General features: G+C 40.7%; 1 protein-coding gene across 1 annotated transcript; it reads left to right on the top strand.

Annotated features, from left to right (window-relative positions):
* Positions 1 to 1,287: 1,287 nt before the first annotated feature.
* Positions 1,288 to 25,683, top strand: si:ch211-113j14.1 (sterol 26-hydroxylase, mitochondrial). Its single transcript, XM_037761451.1, has 9 exons — positions 1,288 to 1,540; positions 17,747 to 17,937; positions 18,120 to 18,319; positions 18,395 to 18,592; positions 18,690 to 18,853; positions 22,301 to 22,467; positions 23,298 to 23,379; positions 23,461 to 23,697; positions 24,541 to 25,683. Exons 1-9 carry the CDS (start codon positions 1,310 to 1,312, stop codon positions 24,655 to 24,657), a joined length of 1,587 nt encoding a protein of 528 aa, XP_037617379.1. The 5' UTR covers positions 1,288 to 1,309; the 3' UTR covers positions 24,658 to 25,683.

Raw genomic sequence — 25,683 nt, 5'->3', positions numbered from 1 at the left:
TGTAATTCCTCTAACTTGACGTTAATGCAGTTGCAGTTGCCGACTGTCGCCACAAGAGGGCGTTAAAACACATTTTCTGAATATAATGTTGCTCATCAGCGCAAGAACATCAGAGGTATTGTTATATTACTATATATATTATTATACAAGGTTATATGAAAATAAAAAAGGATAAGCAAAGAACAGAACATGGGTACAGGTGCATATATAGTGAAATGAGAAAGATTTTCAAGGCAGTCGATGCTTTCTGATTTGTTTTTGTTGGATTTAGATTTAAAATAAAGAGAATAATAATACAACTAAGAGAATAATCATCTCTTTTCTGTATACAAATGGTCCAGTTTTTCCTGATAAATTAAAAAAATATATATTTTCACTTTATACATTTAATTTTTTTAAAAGCCAGAGTTATGTAGAATCCTTAAACATTTTAAGTATTGAGTTTCTATTAACAAAAAGGCTTTAACATATTTGTTACAGGATAAATGATAAATGACAATATAATAATAAATGATACATAATAAATAATCTAAATAATTAATAAAAAATGATAATGATAAATGGCAATATAATAATAAATGATACATAATAAATAATCAAAATAAAAAATAAAAAATGATAATGATAAATGACAATATAATAATAAATGATACATAATAAATTATCAAAATAATAAATAAAAAAATATAATGATAAATGACAATATAATAATAAATGATACATAATAAATAATCTAAATAATCAATAAAACATGATAATGATAAATGACAATATGATATTAAATGACACATAATAAATAATCAAAGGAATAAATAAATAAATGAATGGTAATGTTAAATGACAATATAATAATAAATGATTCATAATAAATAATCAAAAGAATTAATGATAAATAACAATATAATAACAAATGATACATAATAAATAATCAAAAGAATAAATAAATAAATGAATGATAATGATAAATGACAATATAATAATAAATGACACATTATAAATAACCAAAGGAATAATTGATAAATAACAATATATTAATTCATGACACATAATAAGTAATCTAAATAATTAATAAAAAATGATAATGATAAATGACAATATAATAATAAATGATACATAATAAATAATCAAAGGAATAAATAAATAAATGATAATGTTAAATGACTGATTTCAGCCACAGTTCAATGATAGATGCATTGATTAACAAATCAGTTGCTGGAGTACTGAAAGCTCCCTGCAGGGGGATGTGCACCAAAAAGTCTGACACTGACACAAACAAACCCATTCGGACTACCAGCTTCCAGCTCACACCATGAGCTCCTTGGTGGCTGCAGCCAGAGCTTTGCGGCTCTCTGTGCTCTCTGCTCGGACACTGGAGCTGCGACACCACCACCTCTCTGTTTCCAGCAGAAACCTGAACGTCCAGGCGACCACCGAGGCTGGGAAGCTGAAGAGCATCGATGACCTGCCTGGTCCCAGTTTATCCACCACTCTCTACTGGTTATTCGTCAAAGGATACGCAGACAAGAGCCACTTACTGCAGGTCAGTTACACTGCTTTAACCTGCTGCTCACAAAACTCATTATGATCCATGTTTTCATCTTATTTACCGAATCACCTCCTCAAGGAACAAAACAGTGCAACAATAACTGAACAGCCCCAAGTCCTTCATTCCTTCACCCTGAGTTATGCCCTTAGACGCTAATAATTGAGAGACAGTTATTGAGCAATCATGAAACAATACAACAGTTTTCAGCTTCCCTTATAAGCAGGTTATTTCCGGTCATTGTAAGCACTTCTGCTTCTGTTTGGTGGTTTATGAGGCTTTCCAATATTTAGGGCCCGAGCACGAAAGTGCCAGGACCCCAACGGTGTCCTGGCACGAAGTGCGAGGAAACCTATTGTTTTTCTAAGGATTATTAGGGCCCGAGCACGAAAGTGCCAGGACCCCAACGGTGTCCTGGCACGAAGTGCGAGGAAACCTATTGTTTTTCTACAGATTATTATTATTATTCTTTTTCTCACCGGAGATTGCGTTTTTGGGACCTTTCCCATCCCCAAAAACTCACCAAAAGTGGACTATGCGTCGGATCTGGTGGGAAATTCAATGTTCTGGAGTGAACCGGCTCGGGTGTGTCCAGGGGGCGAGATAGCGCCCCCTAATGTAGGCAGTTTTTCAGAGAAAGTTTCTTCGATCTTCACGAAATTCAAGTATGTCATTGCTCACATCCTCATACCTGGATTAAATATTTTTCAGATTTTTTCGGCCAACAGGAAGTCAGCCATGTTGGACTTCCTGCGTTTTTTTTAAATGTACGAACGCATATTTGAAGACTTTAGGATGCACAAAAAATTATGAAACTTTACACGCACATCCAAACTAGTAATTACTTTATTTTAGTGGTGAAATTTTGCATGGGCGTGGCATGTTGGCTCTCTAGCGCCCCCTTATGTCTTTTAGATATGGAACATACCTTTAGGTACTCGGAAACGCATGAAACTTGGCAATATGATGGACACCTGTGAACTCTATGTAAATATACAGCCATTAGGTTCAGTGTGTTTAGCCGGCTTTCTAGCGCCCCCTAACGCGTGGAAGGCCGTAGTTTGGTCAAAGTTGATCTGATATTCATGAAATTTGGTAGGCATATCCCCCTCATTATTTTGGACATATTCTTCATCGGGTTTCATTAGCTCCGCCCACCCGGAAGTCGGCCATATTGGAATATGTGCGTTTTTCATGTATTTTATGCATACTTTTACGAACTCCTCCTAGAGCGTTTATCGGATCCACGTCAAATTTGGGTGGTATAATCCACCCACTACTGTGATGCTAAATTGCGAAGGGATTTTTGATCGCTCGCACGGTGATGTCATACGTCATGTGCGAAGACGCCATTTTGTCACTTTTTAGGTATGGAACTTTGCGATACTCCTCCTAGAGGATTCAAGCGATCCATCTCAAAGTTGGGCAGCAGAATCTCAACACCTTCACGATGCTAAATTGCGAAGCTTTTGTGTTTTCGTGAAACGGCGTTCTTGTGGCAGCGCGGCGCATTTTGATGTTTCGCCATGACACAGGAGGCTGTTGTAACTTGACTTTACATAGTCCGATCTGCCCCAAATTTCACAAGCTGGATAATAGTCCAGGCCTGAAGACATATATATGCAATTATGAGTGAAAGTCATAGCGCCCCCTACAGGAAACAGGAAGTTGTTGTAAATTGACTATTTATTGTCCAATCTTCCCCAAATTTGACATATTTTATAAGAGACCCGTCCTGAAGACATATACATGGTATTATGCGTGATAGTCATAGCGCCCCATACTGGCAACAGGAAGTTGTAGTAAATTGACCATGTATTGTCCAATCTTCACCAAATTTGACATGTTTTAAAAGAATCTTGGCCTGAAGACATGTACGTGGTATTATGAGTGAAAGTCATAGCGCCACCTACTGACAACAGGAAATGGTTGTATACTGCCAGCCACCCTCATAGAAGTGCTTTAAAGGACGCCCCACATGTTCTCACAGTTCATTTCCAGCGCCACATGCTCCAAGCAGAAAATTCACTCTAACTGTTGAGTGCAGTTTCCGACTTTCACGGGAATGCACGACAGCGGGTACCCCGACGTGCGCGTTCCCCAGACGTGCCCGCGGGGGCGAGGGCCCGTTCATCGCTGCTTGCAGCTTTAATTATTATTATTATTATTATTCTTTTTCTGCCGGGAGATCGCGTTTTTGGGACCTTTCCCATCCCCAAAAACTCACCAAAAGTGGATTATGCGTCAGAAGTGGCGCGAAATTCAATGTTCTGGAGTGACTGGGCTCGGGTGTCTCCAGGGGGCAAGATAGCGCCCCCTAATGTAGGCAGTTTTTCAGAGTAAGTGTCTTCGATCTTCACGAAATTCAAGTATGTCATTGCTCACATCCTCATACCTGGATTAAATATTTTTGAGATTTTTTCGGCCAACAGGAAGTCAGCCATGTTGGACTTCCTGCGTGATTTTTTAATTTACGAACACATGTTTGAAGACTTTAGGATGCCCAAAAAATTATGAAACTTTACACGCACATCCAAACTCATAATTACTTTATTTTAGTGGTGAAATTTTGCATGGGCGTGGCACATTGGCTCTCTAGCGCCTCCTTATGTCTTTTTTCTTGTGAACATACCTTGAGGTACTCGGAAACGCATGAAATTTGGCAATATGATGGACACCTGTGAACTTTATGTAAATGTATAGCCATTAGGTTCAGTGTGTTAAGCCGGCTCTCTAGCGCCCCCTAACGCGTGGAAGGCCGTAGTTTGGTCAAAGTTGATCCGATATTCATGAAATTTGGTAGGCATATCCCACTCATTATTTGAAACATATTCCTCATCGGGTTTCATTAGCTCCGCCCACCCGGAAGTCGGCCATATTGAATTTTGTGTTTTTCGTGTCATTTATGTATTTTATGCATACTTTTACGAACTCCTCCTAGAGAGTTCTTCGGATTCGCGTGAAATTTGGGTGGTATAACCCTAAAACTACTGTGATTCTAAATTGCGAAGGAAATTTTGATCGCTCGAACGGTGATGTCGTACGTGAATTTTTATGGTTCGCCATGACACAGTAGGCTGTTTTTACTTGACTTTACCTAGTCCCATCTGCCCCAAACTTCACAAGCTCGATAATAGTCCAGGCCTGAAGACATATATGTGACATTAAAAGTGAAAATCATAGCGCCCCCTACAGGAAACAGGAAATTGTTATAAATTGATTATACATTGTCCAATCTTCCCCAAATTTGGTATGCCTATCCCACTCATTATTTGAAACATATTCCTAGTTGGGTTTCATTAGCTCCGCCCTTCAGGAAGTCGGCCATATTGAAATTTGTCGTTTTTCATGTCATTTATGTATTTTATGCATACTTTTACGAACTCCTCCTAGAGAGTTCATCAGATTCGCGTGAAATTTGGGTGGTATAACCCTGAATCTACAGTGATGCTAAATTGCGAAGGAAATTTTGATCGCTTGAACGGTGATGTCATACGTAAATTTGGAACGTTCGCCATGACACAGTAGGCTGTTGTTACTTGACTTTACATGGACTGAGCTGCCTCAAACTTCTCAAGCTGGATAAGAGACCAGGCCTGAAGACATATATGTGCATTTATGAGTGAAAGTCATAGCGCCCCCTACAGGAAACAGGAAATTGTTGTAAATTGATTATACATTGTCCGATCTGCCCCAAATTTGGTAGGCACATCCTGCTACTTATTTCAGACATATTCCTAATTGGGTTTCATTAGCTCCGCCCACCCGGAAGTCGGCCATATTGGATTTTGTGCGTTTTTATGTAATTTATGCATACTTTTACGAACTCCTCCTAGAGAGTTCATCAGATTCGCGTGAAATTTGGGTGGTATAACCCTGAATGTACTGTGATGCTAAATTGCGAAGGAAATTTTGATCGCTCGAACGATGATGTCATAGGTGAATTTCGAAAGTTCGCCTTAACACAGGAGGCTTTTGTTACTTGCCTTTACCTAGTTCCAGCTGCCCCAAACTTCTCAAGCTTGATAATAGTCCTGGCCTGAAGACATATACGTGCCACGACAGCGAGTTCCCTGACGTGCGCGTTCCCCAGACGTGCCCGCAAGGGCGAGGGTCCGTTCATCGCTGCTTGCAGCTTTAATTAGGGCCCGAGCACGAAAGTGCCAGGACCCCAACGGTGTCCTGGCACGAAGTGCGAGGAAACCTATTGTTTTTCTACAGATTATTATTATTAGGGCCCGAGCACGAAAGTGCCAGGACCCCAACGGTGTCCTGGCACGAAAGTGCAAGGAAACCTATTGTTTTTCTAAGTATTATTATTCTTTTTCTGCCGGGAGATCGCGTTTTTGGGACCTTTTCCATCCCCAAAAACTCACCAAAAGTGGAATATGCGTCAGAAGTGGCGCGAAATTCAAAGTTCTGTAGTGATTGGGCTCGGGTGTCGCCAGCGGGCGAGATAGCGCCCCCTAATGTAGGCAGTTTTTCAGGGAAAGTTTCTTCGATCTTCACGAAATTCAAGTATGTAATTGGATACGTCTTGAAGTTCATGCTAAATATTTTTGAGATTTTTTCGGCCAACAGGAAGTCAGCCAACTTGGATTTCCTGCGTGATTTTAAAATTTACGAACATATGTTTGAAGACTTTAGGATGCACAAAAACTCATGAAACTTTACACGAACATCCAAACTCATATTTACTTTGATTTAGTCATGAAATTTTGCTTGGGCGTGGCATGTTGGCTCTCTAGCGCCCCCTTATGTCTTTTAGATTTTTAACATACCTTGAGGTACTCGAAAACTCATGAAACTTGGCAAAATGATGGACACCTGTGAACTTTATGTAAATGTACAGTTATTGGGTTCAGCATGTTTAGCCAGCTCTATAGCGCCCCCTAACGTGTGGAAGGCCATAGTTTGGTCAAAGTTGATCCTATATTCATGAAATTTGGTAGGTACATCCTGCTCATTATTTCAGACATATTCTTCATCGGGTTTCATTAGCTCCGCCCACCGGGAAGTCGGCCATCTTGGAATATGTGCGTTTTTCATGTATTTTATGCATACTTTTACGAACTCCTCCTAGAGCGTTTATCGGATCCGCGTCAAATTTGGGTGGTATAATCCACCCACTACTGTGATGCTAAATTGCGAAGGGATTTTTGATCGCTCGCACGGTGATGTCATACGTCATGTGCGAAGACGCCATTTTGTCACTTTTTAGGTATGGAACTTTGCGATACTCCTCCTAGAGGATTCAAGCGATCCATCTCAAAGTTGGGCAGCAGAATCTCAACACCTTCACGATGCTAAATTGCGAAGCTTTTGTATTTTCGTGAAACGGCGTTCTTTTGGCGGCGCGGCGAATTTTGATGTTTCGCCATGACACAGGAGGCTGTTGTAACTTGACTTTACATAGTCCGATCTGCCCCAAATTTCACAAGCTGGATAATAGTCCAGGCCTGAAGACATATACGTGGTATTATGAGTGAAAGTCATAGCGCCCCCTACAGGAATCAGGAAATTGTTGTACATTGACTATACATTGTCCAATCTTCCCCAAATTTGACATATTTTATAAGAGACCCGTCCTGAAGACATATACATGATATTATGCGTGATAGTCATAGCGCCCCCTACAGGAAACAGGAAGTTGTCGTAAATTGACTATACATTGTCCTATCTTCCCCAAATTTGACATGTTTTATAAGAGTCTTGGCCTGAAGACATATACGTGGTATTATGAGTGAAAGTCATAGCGCCACCTACTGACAACAGGAAATGGTCGTATACTGCCTGCCACCCTCATAGAAGTGCTTTAAAGGACGCCCCACATATTCTCACAGTTCATTTCCAGTGCCAGATGCTCCAAGCAGAAAATTCACTCTAACTGTTGCGTGCAGTTTCCGACTTTCACGGGAATGCACGACAGCGGGTACCCCGACGTGCGCGTTCCCCAGACGTGCCCGCGGGGGCGAGGGCCCGTTCATCGCTGCTTGCAGCTTTAATTAGGGCCCGAGCACGAAAGTGCCAGGACCCCAACGGTGTCCTGGCACGAAGTGCGAGGAAACCTATTGTTTTTCTAAGTATTATTATTATTATTATTATTATTATTATTATTATTATTCTTTTTCCGCAGGGAGATCGCGTTTTTGGGACCTTTCCCATCCCCAAAAACTCACCAAAAGTGGAATATGCGTCAGACGTGGCGCGAAATTCAATGTTCTGTAGTGACCCGGCTCGGGTGTCTCCAGGGGGCGAGATAGCGCCCCCTAATGTAGGCAGTTTTTCAGAGAAAATTTCTTCGATCTTCACGAAATTCAAGTATGTCATAACTCACGCCCTCGTACCTGGATTAAATATTTTTGAGATTTTTTCGGCGAACAGGAAGTCAGCCATGTTGGACTTCCTGCGTGATTTTAAAATTTACGAACACATGTTTTAGGACTTTAGGATGCCCAAAAAATTATGAAACTTTACACGCACATCCAAACTCATAATTACTTTATTTTAGTGGTGAAATTTTACTTGGGCGTGGCACGTTGGCTCTCTAGCGCCCCCTTATGTCTTTTAGATATGGAACATACCTTGAGGTACTCGGAATCGCATGAAACTTGGAAATATGATGGACACCTGTGAACTTTATGTAAATGTACAGCCATTAGGTTCAGTGTGTTTAGCGGGCTCTCTAGCGCCCCCTAACGCGTGGAAGGCCATAGTTTGGTCAAAGTTGATCCGATATTCATGAAATTTGGTATGCATATCCCACTCATTATTTGTAACATATTCCTAATTGTGTTTCATTAGCTCCGCCCACCCGGAAGTCGGCCATATTGAATTTTGTGTTTTTCGTGTCATTTATGTATTTTATGCATACTTTTACGAACTCCTCCTAGAGAGTTCTTCGGATTCGCGTGAAATTTGGGTGGTATAACCCTAAAACTACTGTGATTCTAAATTGCGAAGGAAATTTTGATCGCTCGAACGGTGATGTCGTACGTGAATATTTATGGTTCGCCATGACACAGTAGGCTGTTTTTACTTGACTTTACCTAGTCCCATCTGCCCCAAACTTCACAAGCTCGATAATAGTCCAGGCCTGAAGACATATATGTGACATTAAAAGTGAAAATCATAGCGCCCCCTACAGGAAACAGGAAATTGTTATAAATTGATTATACATTGTCCAATCTTCCCCAAATTTGGTATGCATATCCCACTCATTATTTGAAACATATTCCTAATTGGGTTTCATTAGCTCTGCCCTTCAGGAAGTCGGCCATATTGAAATTTGTCGTTTTTCATGTCATTTATGTATTTTATGCATACTTTTACGAACTCCTCCTAGAGAGTTCATCAGATTCGCGTGAAATTTGGGTGGTATAACCCTGGATCTACAGTGATGCTAAATTGCGAAGCAAATTTTGATCGCTTGAACGATGATGTCATACGTGAATTTTGAAAGTTCGCCATGACACAGTAGGCTGTTGTTACTTGACTTTACATGGACTGAGCTGCCTCAAACTTTTCAAGCTGGATAAGAGACCAGGCCTGAAGACATATATGTGCATTTATGAGTGAAAGTCATAGCGCCCCCTACAGGAAACAGGAAATTGTTGTAAATTGATTATACATTTTCCGATCTGCCCCAAATTTGGTAGGCACATCCTGCTACTTATTTCAGACATATTACTAATTGGGTTTCATTAGCTCCGCCCACCCGGAAGTCGGCCATATTGGATTTTGTGCGTTTTTATGTAATTTATGCATACTTTTACGAACTCCTCCTAGAGAGTTCATTGGATTCGCGTGAAATTTGGGTGGTATAACCCTGAATGTACTGTGATGCTAAATTGCGAAGGAAATTTTGATCGCTCGAACGATGATGTCATAGGTGAATTTCGAAAGTTCGCCTTAACACAGGAGGCTTTTGTTACTTGCCTTTACCTAGTTCCAGCTGCCCCAAACTTCTCAAGCTTGATAATAGTCCTGGCCTGAAGACATATACGTGCCACGACAGCGAGTTCCCTGACGTGCGCGTTCCCCAGACGTGCCCGCAAGGGCGAGGGCCCGTTCATCGCTGCTTGCAGCTTTAATTAGGGCCCGAGCACGAAAGTGCCAGGACCCCAACGGTGTCCTGGCACGAAGTGCGAGGAAACCTATTGTTTTTCTAAGGATTATCATTATTCTTTTTCTGCTGGAATATCGCGTTTTTGAGGCCTTTCCCATCCCCAAAAACTCACCATAAGTGGAATATGCGTCAGAAGTGGCGCGAAATTCAAAGTTCTGTAGTGACCCGGCTCGGGTATCTCCAGGGGGCGAGATAGCGCCCCCTAATGTAGGCAGTTTTTCAGAAAAAGTTTCTTCGATCTTCACGAAATTCAAGTATGTCACTTCTCACATCCTCATACCTGGATTAAATATTTTTGAGATTTTTTCGGCCAACAGGAAGTCAGCCATGTTGGACTTCCTGCGTTTTTTTTAAATATACGAACGCATATTTGAAGACTTTAGGATGCACAAAAAATTATGAAACTTTACACGCACATCCAAACTAGTAATTACTTTATTTTAGTGGTGAAATTTTTCTTGGGCGTGTAATGTTGGCTCTCTAGCGCCCCCTTATGTCTTTTAGATATGGAACATACCTTTAGGTACTCGGATACGCATGAAACTTGGCAATTTGATGGACACATGTGAACTTTATGTAAATGTACAGTTATTGGGTTCAGTGTGTTTAGCTGGCTCTATAGCGCCCCCTAACGCGTGGAAGGCCGTAGTTTGGTCAAAGTTGATCCGATATTCATGAAATTTGGTAGGCATATCCCACCCATTATTTCAGACATATTCCTCATCGGGTTTCATTAGCTCCGCCCACCGGGAAGTCGGCCATATTGAATTTTGTGCGTTTTTCATGTATTTTATGCATACTTTTACGAACTCCTCCTAGAGCGTTTATCGGCTCCGCGTCAAATTTGGGTGGTATAATCCACCCACTACTGTGATGCTAAATTGCGAAGGGATTTTTGATCGCTCGCACGGTGATGTCATACGTCATGTGCGAAGACGCCATTTTGTCACTTTTTAGGTATGGAACTTTGCGATACTCCTCCTAGAGGATTCAAGCGATCCATCTCAAAATTAGGCAGCAAAATCTCAATACCTTCACGATGCTAAATTGCGAAGCTTTTGTATTTTCGTGAAACGGCGTTCTTGTGGCGAAGCGGCGAATTCTGATGTTTCGCCATGACACAGGAGGCTGTTGTAACTTGACTTTACATAGTCCGATCTGCCCCAAATTTCACAAGCTGGATAATAGTCCAGGCCTGAAGACATATATGTGCCATTATGAGTGAAAGTCATAGCGCCCCCTACAGGAAACAGGAAATTGTTGTGAATTGTCTATACATTGTCCAATCTTCCCCAAACTTGACATGTTTTATAAGGGTCCCAGCCTGAAGACATATACGTGGTATTATGCGTGATAGTCATAGCGCCCTCTACAGGAAAGAGGAAGTTGTTGTAAATTGACTATACATTGTCCAATCTTCCCCAAATTTGACATGTTTTAAAAGAGTCTTGGCCTGAAGACATATACGTGGTATTATGAGTGAAAGTCATAGCGCCACCTACTGACAACAGGAAATGGTTGTATACTGCCAGCCACCCTCATAGAAGTGCTTTAAAGGACGCCCCACATGTTCTCAAAGTTCATTTCCAGCGCCACATGCTCCAAGTAGAAAATTCACTCTAACTGTTGCGTGCAGTTTCCGACTTTCACGGGAATGAACGACAGCGGGTACCCCGACATGCGCGTTCCCCAGACGTGCCCGCGGGGGCGAGGGCCCGTTCATCGCTGCTTGCAGCTTTAATTATTATTCTTTTTCTGCCGGGAGATCGCGTTTTTGGGACCTTTCCCATCCCCAAAAACTCACCATAAGTGGAATATGCGTCAGAAGTGGCGCGAAATTCAATGTTCTGTAGTGACCCGGCTCGGGTGTCTCCAGGGAGCGAGATAGCGCCCCCTAATGTAGGCAGTTTTTCAGAGAAAGTTTCTTCGATCTTCACGAAATTCAAGTATGTCATTGCTCACATCCTCATACCTGGATTAAATATTTTTGAGATTTTTTCGGCCAACAGGAAGTCAGCCATGTTGGACTTCCTGCGTGATTTTAAAATTTACGAACACATGTTTTAGGACTTTAGGATGCCCAAAAAATTATGAAACTTTACACGCACATCCAAACTCATAATTACTTTATTTTAGTAGTGAAATTTTGCTTGGGCGTGGCATGTTAGCTCTCTAGCGCCCCCTTATGTCTTTTAGATATGGAACATACCTTGAGGTACTCGGAATTGCATGAAACTTGGCAATATGATGGACACCTGTGAACTTTATGTAAATATACAGCCATTATGTTCAGTGGGTTTAGCCGGCTCTCTAGCGCCCCCTAACGCGTGGAAGGCCGTAGTTTGGTCAAAGTTGATCCGATATTCATGAAATTTGGTAGGCATATCCCACTCAATATTTCGGACATATTCTTCTTCGGGTTTCATTAGCTCCGCCCACCCGGAAGTCGGCCATATTGGAATATGTGCGTTTTTCATGTATTTTATGCATACTTTTACGAACTCCTCCTAGAGCGTTTATCGGATCCGCGTCAAATTTGGGTGGTATAATCCACCCACTACTGTGATGCTAAATTGCGAAGGGATTTTTGATCGCTCGCACGGTGATGTCATACGTCATGTGCGAAGACGCCATTTTGTCACTTTTTAGGTATGGAACTTTGCGATACTCCTCCTAGAGGATTCAAGCGATCCATCTCAAAGTTGGGCAGCAGAATCTCAACACCTTCACGATGCTAAATTGCGAAGCTTTTGTGTTTTCGTGAAACGCCGTTCTTGTGGCGGCGCGGCGAATTCTGATGTTTCGCCATGACACAGGAGGCTGTTGTAACTTGACTTTACATAGTCCGATCTGCCCCAAACTTCACAAGCTGGATAATAGTCCAGGCCTGAAGACATATATGTGCCATTATGAGTGAAAGTCATAGCGCCCCCTACAGGAAACAGGAAATTGTTGTAAATTGACTATACATTGTCCAATCTTCCCCAAATTTGACATGTTTTATAAGAGTCCAGGCCTGAAGACATATAAGTGCAATTATGAGTGAAAGTCATAGCGCCACCTACTGACAACAGGAAATGGTTGTATACTGCCAGCCACCCTCATAGAAGTGCTTTAAAGGACGCCCCACATGTTCTCACAGTTCATTTCCAGCGCCACATGCTCCAAGCAGAAAATTCACTCTAACTGTTGCGTGCAGTTTCCGACTTTCACGGGAATGCACGACAGCGGGTACCCCGACGTGCGCGGTCCCCAGACGTGCCCGCGTGGGCGAGGGCCCGTTCATCGCTGCTTGCAGCTTTAATTATTATTATTATTTTTCTGCTGCAAAAACGCGTTTTTGAGACCTTTCCCATTCCCAAAAACTCACCAAAATTGGAACGTGCGTCGGGAGGTGCGAAAATTGCAATGTTCTGTAGTGTTTCGGAACGGGCGTCGCCAGCGGACTCCATAGCGCCCCCTAATGCGTTGAAACCTTAACTTTGTTAAAGTTCATCCGATATTCATGAAATTTGGTATGCATATCCCACTAATTATTTGAAACATATTACTAATTGTTTTTTTTTTAGCTCCGCCCAACCGGAAGTCGGCCATATTGAATTTTGTGTTTTTCATGTCATTTACATACTTTTACGAACTCCTCCTAGAGACTTCATCGGATTCGCGTCAAAATTGGGTGGTACAACCCTCAAACTACTGTGATGATAAATTGCGAAGGGATTTTTGATCGCTCGCACGGTGATGTCATACGTCATGTGCGAAGACGCCATTTTGTCACTTTTTAGGTATGGAACTTTGCGATACTCCTCCTAGAGGATTCAAGCGATCCATCTCAAAGTTGGGCAGCAGAATCTCAACACCTTCACGATGCTAAATTGCGAAGCTTTTGTGTTTTCGTGAAACGGCGTTCTTGTGGCGGCGCGGCGAATTCTGATGTTTCGCCATGACACAGGAGGCTGTTGTAACTTGACTTTACATAGTCCGATCTGCCCCAAATTTCACAAGCTGGATAATAGTCCAGGCCTGAAGACATATATGTGCCATTATGAGTGAAAGTCATAGCGCCCCCTACAGGAAACAGGAAATTGTTGTAAATTGACTATACATTGTCCAATCTTCCCCAAACTTGACATGTTTTATAAGGGTCCCAGCCTGAAGACATATACGTGGTATTATGCGTGATAGTCATAGCGCCCTCTACAGGAAAGAGGAAGTTGTTGTAAATTGACTATACATTGTCCAATCTTCCCCAAATTTGACATGTTTTATTAGAGTCAGACTTTCACCGGAATGCACGACAGCGGGTATCCCGACGTGTGCGTTCCCCAGACGTGCCCGCGGGGGCGAGGGCCCGTTCATCGCTGCTTGCAGCTTTAATTTCTAGTCTATTTGGTATAATATGTAATTTAGTTAATTTGTTCGACATCATGATAAGGCTGATTTTTCAACCAGTGGTTATGACATTAATGCCAGCTAGACAGAATAAAGCTCTGTCTGTCATGACAATAGAACTGTACTGAAAGTCTTTCCTTTACTCGGGTGACTCTTTACAGCCGTCTGAAGACAGCAGGTATCTGTTAAATCTACAGTATCTAGAGTGATGGAGTGGCCTTCAGTCCAGTACAGTATTGTCATGACAGACAGAGCTTTATTCTGTCTAGCTGGCATTAATGTCATAATCGCTGGTTGAAAAATCAGCCTTATCATGATGTAGAACTACTCGGCTACAGCCTTCCTAATGGAGTGAAGGGATCAGGTGGAAGTGTCAGGTGTGTTGAAAGGAGGAGCCACATAGTGCTTCTCACCTGCCGACATAAAGAAACAGCCCATAGTAAGAGTGTGAGAGAGAAAAGTGTCAATTATGTGAGCGTTCTGTATAACATCTGTAGAGACCCTCCCTGTTGTATAACATCTATAGAGACCCTCCCTGTTGTATAACATCTGTAGAGACCCTCCCTGTAATTTATCACACACTTTTTGGATAAAAGATATTCATGTGTTAATGAAAAGAACAAAACAAAAAATATCTATGTATGTATTTATTTGTGTATTTATTTAGCCTATTTATCTTCTACTGTTACTTTGATCCTGTGCTTAAATAATGTTACACTTTTATAGAATGACCAAACTATCTTCTTGGCTTTTATTTTGACATGTTTGCCTTCACTTCCGGGTCACGTGACTGCCGTTCTCCGCTCTTCGATTGAAAACAGAAAATAACAGAAAGAAACTTGAAGAAACTAAATCAGATCGTTTTTTTAATTTGTTTTTTTCGTTTTTCGTTTGGAAACAAAAAACAAACAGAGCACCACGTGATTCCGTTTTTCGTTTGTGGTTTAAAACGAAAAAACGAAAAACCCACGTGACTTCCGTTCTTCAGTTCAAAACGAATAATGAGAAAAGGAATTCGCAAAAACAAACAAACGGCCCGGTTTGGGTTCGCTTTTCATTTTTTGATTCAGAAACGAAAAACGGGAAAACGGCCGTTTCCTGGTTTTTGGTTTAAAACAAAAAAATAAAAAAAGGTTTTTTCCTTTCTGAATTCCACAGGATGATACCCAGACCTTTAACCTGCTGCTCACAAAACTCATTATGATCCATGTTTTCATCTTATTTGATAGTTTCTACCCTGAAGAGCTCAACAGTTGAGTGCATCTGACATAACAAGTAATCAAAAGAATAAAGAAATAAATGATAGTGATAAATGACAATATAATAATAAACGATTTATAATAAATAATCAAAAGAATAAATGATAAATGACAATATAATAATAAATAAATTATATATAATAAATAATCTAAATAAAAAATTATAATGAAAAATGACAATATAATAATAAACGATTCATAATAAATAATCAAAAGAATTAATGATAAATGACAATATAATAATAAATAAATAATATATAATAAATAATCTAAATAAAAAATGATAATGATAAATGACAATATAATGAATAAATAAATTATATATAATAAATAATCTAAATAAAAAATGATAATGATAAATGACAATATAATTATAAATGATACATAATAAATAATCAAAAGAATAAATAAATAAATGATAATGGTAAATGACAATATGATTTAAGACTATACAACATAACAAAAAAAATAAATGAATAATATAAAGTGCAGGAAGAGGCAAAAAAAACACTGGGTTTATCTGAAGCCTCCACCTAGAGACAAGATTAATATAAAGAAATAATATGACTACATAATAGTGATAACAAACAATTACGACAAGATATATATAGTAACAACAATAACAATACAGTGAATATATCAAAAAAGATAAGTGTGTGTGTGTGTGTGTGTGTGTTGCATGGTAGTGTTTGGTTAGTGTTTGTGAGGAGGATATTGTTTTAAATATCTATAAAGAGTTCTGGGTAATCGTAACCAAACAACATTGTGAGTGGGAAAAAAATAAAAAACATAGAAACAGATACATGGACAACATGGGGAAAAGCAATTACAAGACAGCAATTAAATGACCCTTTAAGCGACTTTTGAAACATTTGACAGATGAACAGTTTATTGATAGATGTGAAAAGCTACTCCATAATTTGGTTCCCCTAAATCTTATTGAAAACTGACCTCTACTAGTGAGACATTTAGGAGGATGAAGATCTAGAGACTGACAGGTTGAGTAAGAATGGACCTGAGAATCTGTTTTAAAATAGGTCTTGAACTGCTCAGGAATATTCCCACCAGAAAGCATCTTATAAATAAAAACACATATTTGAGAAATATTGATATCATAAATAGTAAGAATGTGGAGTTTCTTAAATAGAGGAGCAGAGGAGATGTGTGACTCTGATCGAGTTGCAATCCTCACAAAATGTTATGAAGAACTTTATGATTTTAGTTTAATACACTGCTCTAAAGAAATGAAGGGAACACTTAAATCACACATCAGATCTTGATAACTAACTATTCAAGTGTAAAATCGTTACTGATGTACATTGAATAATTTGTTGAGAACAAAATGACGTAACAACGGTCAATGAAAACCAAAATCATCAACTCATTGAGGGCTGGATTCAAAATCACACCCAAAATCAAAGTAAAGAATGTAAATCACATTCTTTTCATTTCATCACATCAACTCATAAAGTGACTCAGTAGTGTGTACGGCTCCCGCGTGCCTGTATGCACTCCCTACAGCGTCTGGGCATGCTCCTGATGAGTTGGCGGATGGTGTCCTGGCGGATCTCCTCCCAGACCTGGATCAGGGCATCAGAGGGCTTCTGGAAAGTCTGTGGCGGTACTTGGTGGCGTCGGATTCACCGATACATAACGTCCCGTAGGTGCTCAATTGGATTTAGGTCAGGAGACCTAGTGAGGGTCGGTCAATGGCATCAATGCCTTCGTCATCTAGGAACCGCTTACACACTCTGGCCACATGAGGCCGGGCACTGTCCTGCACCAGGAGGAATCCGGGGCCCACTGCACCAGGAGGAACCCGGGGCCCACTGCACCAGGAGGAACCCAGGAGGAACCTCGGAGGAACCCAGGGCCCACTGCACCAGGAGGAACCCGGGGCCCACTGCACCAGGAGGAACCCAGGAGGAACCTCGGAGGAACCCAGGGCCCACTGCACCAGGAGGAACCCTGGGTCCACTGCACCAGCTTACGGTCTGACAATCGCTCTGAGGATTTCATCCCAGTACCTAACAGCAGTCAGGGTACCGTTGGCTATGACATGGAGGTCTGTGATCCTCCAAGGATACAGTATGCCTCCCCAGACCATCACTGACCCACCACCAAACCGATCATGCTGGATGATGTTACCGTTCACCACGGCGTCTCCAGACTCTTTCACGTCTGTCACATGTGCTCAGTGTGAACCTTCTCTCATCTGTGAAGAGAACGGGGCGCCAATGGCGGACCTGCCAATCTGGAGTTACACAACTTTTAAAAGTAGTACTCTGAATTACACACACATGAACCCTTTCAGAGTGTTTTATATCATATAATATATTATTGATGCATTACCATGGGAGCAGTATTTATATAATACGGGCTGATTATATGTTGAACTACTTTAAACTCAAGTTACCCTTCCAGGATGTCCAGAAGAGCCTTTACGGGCCCATCTGGCGCTCCAGATTCGGCCCCTTCGACATCGTCAACGTGGCGACTCCGGAGCTCATCGCTCAGGTGATCCAACAGGAGGGCCGCTACCCGCTCCGAGTCGAGCTGTCTCACTGGAAGGAGTACCGGGACCTGAGAGGTCAGGCCTACGGGCTGCATGTGGAGTGAGTTTATGGATCTTCCTTTAAATGTAAAAGATAATAACGGTCATAAACAACAGCTAATATAATCATTAGTGGTCCTAGTCGTTTGGGTTTAATCCCCGGTAGCAACTCTCTTCCTCTCTAAAGTGTTCGTAAAGGTCCCTAAAAGAGTTGTTAATCTGAAGAACTCTTTTGCTTTGTAGCACAGGACCGGAGTGGTACCGCATCCGCAGCGCCCTGAACCCTAAGATGCTGAAGCTGCGGGAAGTGTTGGCCTACGCCCCCATCATCCACCAGGTGGTCGGAGATCTACTGCGACGCGTCGAGCTCCTCCGCAGTCGCAGCGAGGACCAGGCCACCGTTTCAGACATTACTGCTGAGCTCTACAGGTTCGGCTTTGAAGGTGGGAATGTTTTCAGAAAGTCTAGCGGTGGTTGAGGTCAGCGGGGCGGTTTGTGATGCTCTTCACCTCTTGCAGGTATCTCCTCCATCTTGTTTGAGACCAGGTTGGGCTGCCTGGAGGAGGAGATCCCCGTTGACATGCAGCGCTTCATCACCGCCGTCAATGACATGCTGACGCTGTCTGAGATTGTGATCCTCTTCCCTCGCTGGAGCCGCAGCGTCCTCCCCTTCTGGAGACGCTTCGTCCAGGCCTGGGACGACCTCTATGACGTAGGTATGTAGCAAGACAAACAGCAAAAGGAGACATTCATGTCATTTGGATTCACTTATAAGTTGGTAAAGTGTTTGGTTGTTGTGTTTCCGTTGGGCAGCGCAATCCCTCATCAACAGGAGGATCGCTGAAATCCAAGCTCAGGTGTCCAGCGGCAAGCCGGCGGAGGGCATTTACCTCACCTACCTGCTGTCCTGTGACAGGCTGAGCAGAGCCGAGGTCTACATCAGCATCACTGAGCTGCTGCTGGGAGGGGTCGACACGGTGAGTAGGGGGCTGCTGGTTCCAGCCTTCAATCTATCACTATTTCATCGTGCGTCAGTTTTAACATGCACGATTTAAATTTCAGATAAGATGAGATGAACCTTTATTGAGGGGATGTGTGGCAGGACAGAAGTAGTTCAGATAAACAGGAGCATATGAGACAAACATTATAATAGTATATACTATTAGTTATGATAATATATTATAGAAGCAGCTGTAAATAGTTTACTATCAGCTCCTCCACAGAGAACAGAGCAGCAGATATTCTCATTTTAGCTGAGGGGAAAAAACATCCATAGAAACTTCTCAAACTGCTGCTTCTCTCCTGTCATCTGTTCAAGAAGCTTCAGACAGTTGTAGTTTTGTCCAGTGGGAGAGCTGGAGGCTGGTATGATTTCTGATTTATCCGTATGTTGATGAAAATAAGTGTGTTAGGAACACAGAGAGCATCCAGATGAAGAGAGGAGGAATGGTTTGAGTTTTAATTAGGGCTGTCAATCGATTAAAATAGTTAATCAGGATTAATCACACATTTTTAATCTTAAGGGAGATTTATCAACTATTTAATCCTCTTATCAACATGGGAGTGGGCAAATATGCTGCTTTATGAAAATGTATGTATATATTTATTATTGGAAATCAGTTAACAACACAAAACAATGACAGATATTGTCCAGAAACTCTCACAGGTATAAAAAATATGCTGAAATCATAACATGGCAAACTGCAGCCCAACAGGCAACAACAGTTGTCAGTGTGTCAGGGTGCTGACTTGACTATGACTTGCCCCAAACTGCATGTGATTATCATAAAGTGTCAGTATTGTGGTTATTGAGACAGCACTAGAGGAGTGAGTGGCAGGATGTGAGGAACACATCATTACAGGCCTGAGCATGAAGATCGTCTTCCTGACTGAACTTAAACTAGAGCTTCATTTGTCAGATACATGTAGGGCAGTAAAAAGTATCATATAGTAGAAGTATGAAGTAGCAGAAATGACTCTTCACTGTTTGTGAGGCCAGTTCTCGCAACATGTAGGAATTTCCAGTTGTTCCAGGAAAGGCTCTGGGTCAGCTGGGATAGGAAGAGAAAGCTGCCTAATCAGACTCTGGACTTCACTCTTATGGAGGACAAAACCTGCCAAAATCAAAAATACATCAATAAATGAATACATGATCCGATAGATAAATAAATGTATCATTAAATGTAGCAAAAATAATATTAAAAATAAATGTATCCATTAATCATTTGATTAAAATGTGACATAAATTGATATTTCTGTTTTAATTTGCGTCTTTATTTATTCATATTTGTATTTATTTATTTATGTATTTATTTACTCTTCTGTTTAACTTTCCCTTTTATTTATTCATCTGTAAATGTATTTATTTATTTTTGCATGGTTTTCCCTTTGCATTTCACCCCTTATTTATTTCCCCAAACATATTTATTTACTCTTCTGTTTAACTTTCCCTTTTATTTATTTATTTTTATTAACTTTAAAATGTATTTTATTATTTTTGCATTTATTTTTATTTATTTATTTTAATGTATGTATTTATGCATTTATTTATTTATTTTCCATCCTCCATACACTCCAACTTCCTTAAGACTTAAAACAAAGAAGTTCAAGCTAAATTCTCTGTTGCTAATGCATCATGATCTACTTCATCTTGACCTTTAGCCACATCTACACATAACACACAATCTAGCGTCCAGGAGGGCGTTCACAGTGAAATCAGCTAAGTTCGGCCTGATAAAGCTGCAACAACAGAGACGAGTGCTGGTGTTTAGTTGCTGCACGTCGCAGCGTTCGCAGAGCTCGTCTGTCTGCATTCCAAGGAGAGGTGGAGGCTTGTTGTTGTTGTAGCTGCGAGCTGCAGCTCAAATCAAATCTAGAGATATGAGCTGAGACAGATAGATGAGAAATCACATACTGGAAGGAACACAAATGCTACTCCTTCTCTGGTGAAATGGTTGCCAATACAAAGAAACAAGCTCTTGCAACATACCTCAAGAATGTAGCTGAAACTTTGCAGACGGATTTATCTCGGTTATGCCTTCACGCCGGGGACAGCCGAGGCCGGACGCATTATGTTTCAGGTTGTCCGTCCAGACTATTATACTATATAACACCTGAAGGGAATGTCTTCAAATTTGGCACAAATGTCCATTTACTGATCACCGTGACCACACAAATCATGTTTTTGGACATAACCCAAGAATTCATATGCTAATTATGACAACTTCACCGACACGTCTAACAGGATAAAATGATGAAGTGATGACATTTTGGACAGACATGATGTAAACTGAAACTTGACTGGTTGGTGGAGTAATTCAAGTTTTATCCGGTTCTGTTATGCTGCGCTGCATCTGTCCACGTTTTAAACCCTTAAAACTGAACGTCTTTTTCTTCACACATTGACTCTTTGTATAAGAAGGTCCAGCGTCGAGACTTTAAATGTTTAGAGAGGACATTTCAGCAGCCGTTTATAAATCAGTCAGAGTCGGCTTCTACTGCCAACTTCCTCTTTGTTAATAACAATCAAAACCATGAAAGGAAATTAAAATAACCACCCAGTGTCCACTCTCAGATTTCAGACAAGCAGCGAAGGACTTTGCATTAAAAACAAAACTATGCACATACAGTTCTGTTGTAAGATGGGCAAATACATGAAAGTGTTGGACTGAGGGCTGTCAATCGATTAAAATATGTATTGGTGATTCATCGCATGAGTGTCCAGAGGTAATCATGATTAATCGTGATGTATGTACCTTTGAGATTTAACAAGTATTTAATACTCTTATCAACATGGGAGGGGACAAATATGCCGCTTTATGCAAATGTATATATTTATTATTGTAAATCAATTAACAACACAAAACAATGACAGATATTGATCCAGAAACCCTCACAGGTACTGCATTTAGCATAAAACAATATGCTCCCATCATAACATGTCAAACTGCAGCCCAACAGGCAACAACAGCTGTCAGTGTGTCAGTGTGCTGACTTGACTATGACTTGCCCCAAACTGCATGTGATTATCATAAAGTGGGCATGTCTGTAAAGGGGAGACTCGTGGTTACCCATAGAACCCATTTTCATTCACACATCTGGAGGTCAGAGGTCAAGGGACCCCTTTGAAAATGGCCATGACAGTTTTTCCTCACTAAAATTTAGCGCAAGTTTGGAACGTCATTTAGCCTCCTTCAGGACAAGCTAGTATGACATGGTTGGTACCGATGGATTCTTTAGGTTTTCTAGTTTGTAGCAGCTCCATGGATGTCGGTTGGTCGCTCCACCACTTTAGTCCAGACTGAAATATCTCAACATGTATTGGATGGATGGATGAACTGTAATGACTTTATTTCCTCTGACTCTCTCAGACTGCTAGTCTTAGCCCTGTGATGGACAATAATCTGATTCCCTCCTGATCTCAGACCTCCAACACACTGTCGTGGGCGCTGTACCACTTAGCGAGGGACCGCAGGGCTCAGGATCGACTTTACAGAGAGGTGGACTCTGTGTGTCCGGACAGACGGGAGCCAACCACAGAGCACCTGAGCAGGATGCCCTACCTGAAGGCCGTCATCAAGGAGACGCTACGGTGAGCAGACTGCTAGTATGAACTACTCACGAAGCAGTGTTGGCCCTGGAACTACAGTTTGGAAAACAAGCAGCCCATCAATCAGTTGAACTTTGTATATGAAGTACTTAATAACCAGTCAGATGCAGTGTTCTAGATTAGATTAGATTAGATTAATTATATAGTAGTCAAATAATCTGCTCCTTGAACCTTGACCAGCTACAATATTATAATGCAGCTAATATAATATATATAATATATATAATATAATATAATATAATATAATATAATGACTCCTTTCAGAGTGTTTTTATTATCATTATATTATATTATATACATTATAATGTAATATAATGACTCATTTCAGAGTGTTTTTATTATCATTATATTATATTATATATATTATAATGTAATATAATGACTCATTTCAGAGTGTTTTTATTATCATTATATTACATTATATATATTATAATGTAATATAATGACTCATTTCAGAGTGTTTTTATTATCATTATAATAAAAACACTCTGAAAGGAGTTATGTTGCAGCACGACTACTTTTACTTTTGATACTTCTGCTGATAAGTTTTTTAAAAGGCAGAACTTGTGACGGAGCATTTTTTTTATTTTGTGGTATTTCTACGTGTTTCGACCTGACATGCCCTGACCTGTGAGACTGGCAAAGTGACAGAACAGCTTTTATCAGTTTTTGACTTATATGGTACAGCTAGTACAGCTGACGTAAAGCAAAGAATAAAACACTGAATCGGACATAAATAATCAATAACGTGCTCCAGGTTAGCTCTGTCTCTGATTTAGAGTCTGACTGTCGTCTGTGTCTATCTCCTCCAGCCTTTATCCCGTGGTTCCTGGAAACGGACGCTTTATTTCAGACAATGAGGTGATCGTGGGAAACTACCGGTTCCCAAAGAAGGTAGGAAAGCACAACCAGGATGTGAGGCACCTTTAACTTTAAAGATTAGAAATGATTTAAATACACTTCTCTTCTTTGCAGACTCAGTTCCATCTGTGTCATTACGCAGCCTGTCACAATGAAGCAGAGTTCGTAGACGCAGAGCTCTTCGTCCCGGAGCGCTGGCTCCGTGCCGAGGCGGCCAGCAGCGTCTGTGGCAGGGCGGCGCCCGGCTTCTACCAGCACCACCCGTACAGCTTCATCCCCTTCGGAGTCGGGGTGCGAGCCTGTGTTGGGAAGAGGGTGGCGGAGATGGAGATGTACTTTGCTCTGTCCAGGGTGAGTGAAGAAGAGACAGACAGAGACAGGAAGTGGACTTTTAGCCTACTTCTTGGCCAATTTGTGTTTCTTTTAGGGCTGTCAATCGTTTAAAATATTTAATCGCATGATTGTCCATAGTTAATCTCGATTAATCGCAATCACACATTTTGTATCTGTTCAAAATGTACCTTAAAGGGAGATTTGCCAAGTATTTAATACTCTTATCAACATGGGAGTGGACAAATATGCTGCTTTATGCAAATGTATTTATATATTTATTATTGGAAATCAGTTAACAACACAAAACAATGATAAATATTGTCCAGGAAGTTATGTCTGTAAAGGGGAGACTCGTGGGTTCCCATAGAACACATTTTCATTCACATGTCTTGAGGTCAGAGGTCAAGGAACCCCTTTGAAAATGGCCATGCCAGGTTTTCCTTGCCACAATTTATTTGAAAGTTTGCCACAGACAAAAGTTTGAAGTGTTATTTAACCTCCTTCATGACATGACACATGACAAGTTAATATGTCATGGTTGGTACCTATGGATTCATTAGGTTTTCTACGCAAGTTGCAGTAATGCGTTAAAGAAATTAGTGGCGTTAAAACTCATTTGCGTTGACGCGTTAAATCAGCCCTAGTTTCTTTATATTTTTCTTTTGCTTATGTTCTTTTATTTAGCCAGCCACAAATTAAGAAATCCTTGAAAAAGTTCTCCAAAAAGAAATTATTTGTTTCATTCAAATCTGTGCTCAAGTTTTTGAGATATCCTGCTAAGATCTACAAACAAAATCCTCAAGTATCTAACAGAATGAAGCTCCTGTATGGATTTAAAGGCTGCTTTATGTCTCCTTCCAGCTAATGCAGCACTACGAGGTCCAGCCTGAACATGGTGCACCGCTCGTGGAGCCGAAAACTCGAACCCTGCTCATCCCCGCAAAGCCCATCAACCTGCGCTTCCTGTCCAGAAGCTGATGAGGCTGCAACAATTTAATGTGTGAAACGCACGTCCAACAACGCGTGGTGCACGAGAGGTGTTTAATGAGATGTTTAACCTGAGCTGTAAATGTCTGCACACACTTTTACAGTAGAAATAAGAACATAAATGACTTAATTAAGGGAGCAAATTAAAGGTCAAATCTGGTGTTTGTCACCCTGGATGTGGGAGGATTCTCACCAGAGTCCATGTGAAGAACACCAAATACTGGAGTGAAGTCAGCACATAAATCACTCATTTCAATGAATGATATGCAACTTGAGGATAGAGATTAATTATTATATATAATTATTTTCCTGAAACCTACAGGACTCAACACACACACACACACACACACTCTCCTCAGTCTTTTATTGTTTAACTTCACTTAATGCTCATACTTTGCCGTCTTTGTACAGACATGTTGTTTATTATTGCTGACGGGATTTCATTTCTCAATTTTAACATAGCCACAGGCTGATGTGAAATACCTGGTTTGTGTGTGTGTGTGCACTGCCCCCCTCTGACAGCTTATGTTTTTAATAACTCTCTATAGCCATGGTTTTATTATCTACTGCTGAATTTATCTGCTGCTCACCACTATGAAACCCATTTCACATCCAACACAATGTTTTTATTTGAACTTTTAACATGAACTCAACTTTAAGGAGGTGAGAGGCAAGATAGGAGACAGGGAAGGAAACAAAAAGGCAATGAAGGAAAGGAGGTTTTCAGACTGAATTCTGTGCACTCAACGGCTCTTTTCTGTTTCATTTGATATCAAACAGTGCTTAAATCACAGCTAAAGCTACACACATTTTTCTTTTTACACAAAGCAGTGATTTAACAACAACTTTAAAGAGTCTCCACAGGTTTTTATGGGTGATTAATGATAACTTGTTCATAAAAAGCGGTGAAAGAGATGAAATGCCCTCTGTTAGGCCATATTCTCTGTAACACTACTGTAATATTCCTATGGAGATCTTATTGTGATGATACAAATAAAAATCAATATTTTCTATGTA

The sequence above is a fragment of the Sebastes umbrosus genome, chromosome 24, assembly GCF_015220745.1.
Source record: "Sebastes umbrosus isolate fSebUmb1 chromosome 24, fSebUmb1.pri, whole genome shotgun sequence".
Taxonomy (NCBI): domain Eukaryota; kingdom Metazoa; phylum Chordata; class Actinopteri; order Perciformes; family Sebastidae; genus Sebastes; species Sebastes umbrosus.
Note: the sequence above shows the minus strand (reverse complement) of the source record. Positions and strands in the feature narration are given on the sequence as shown.

Excerpts from the sequence above, each read along its gene's own strand:
- si:ch211-113j14.1 (XM_037761451.1), top strand. The coding sequence starts at position 1,310 with ATGAGCTCCTTGGTGGCTGCAGCCAGAGCTTTGCGGCTCTCTGTGCTC. Across the intron at positions 18,854-22,300 it reads TGCTGGGAGGGGTCGACACG|ACCTCCAACACACTGTCGTG; the intron begins GTGAGTAGGGGG and ends TCCTGATCTCAG. Across the intron at positions 22,468-23,297 it reads GTCATCAAGGAGACGCTACG|CCTTTATCCCGTGGTTCCTG; the intron begins GTGAGCAGACTG and ends TATCTCCTCCAG.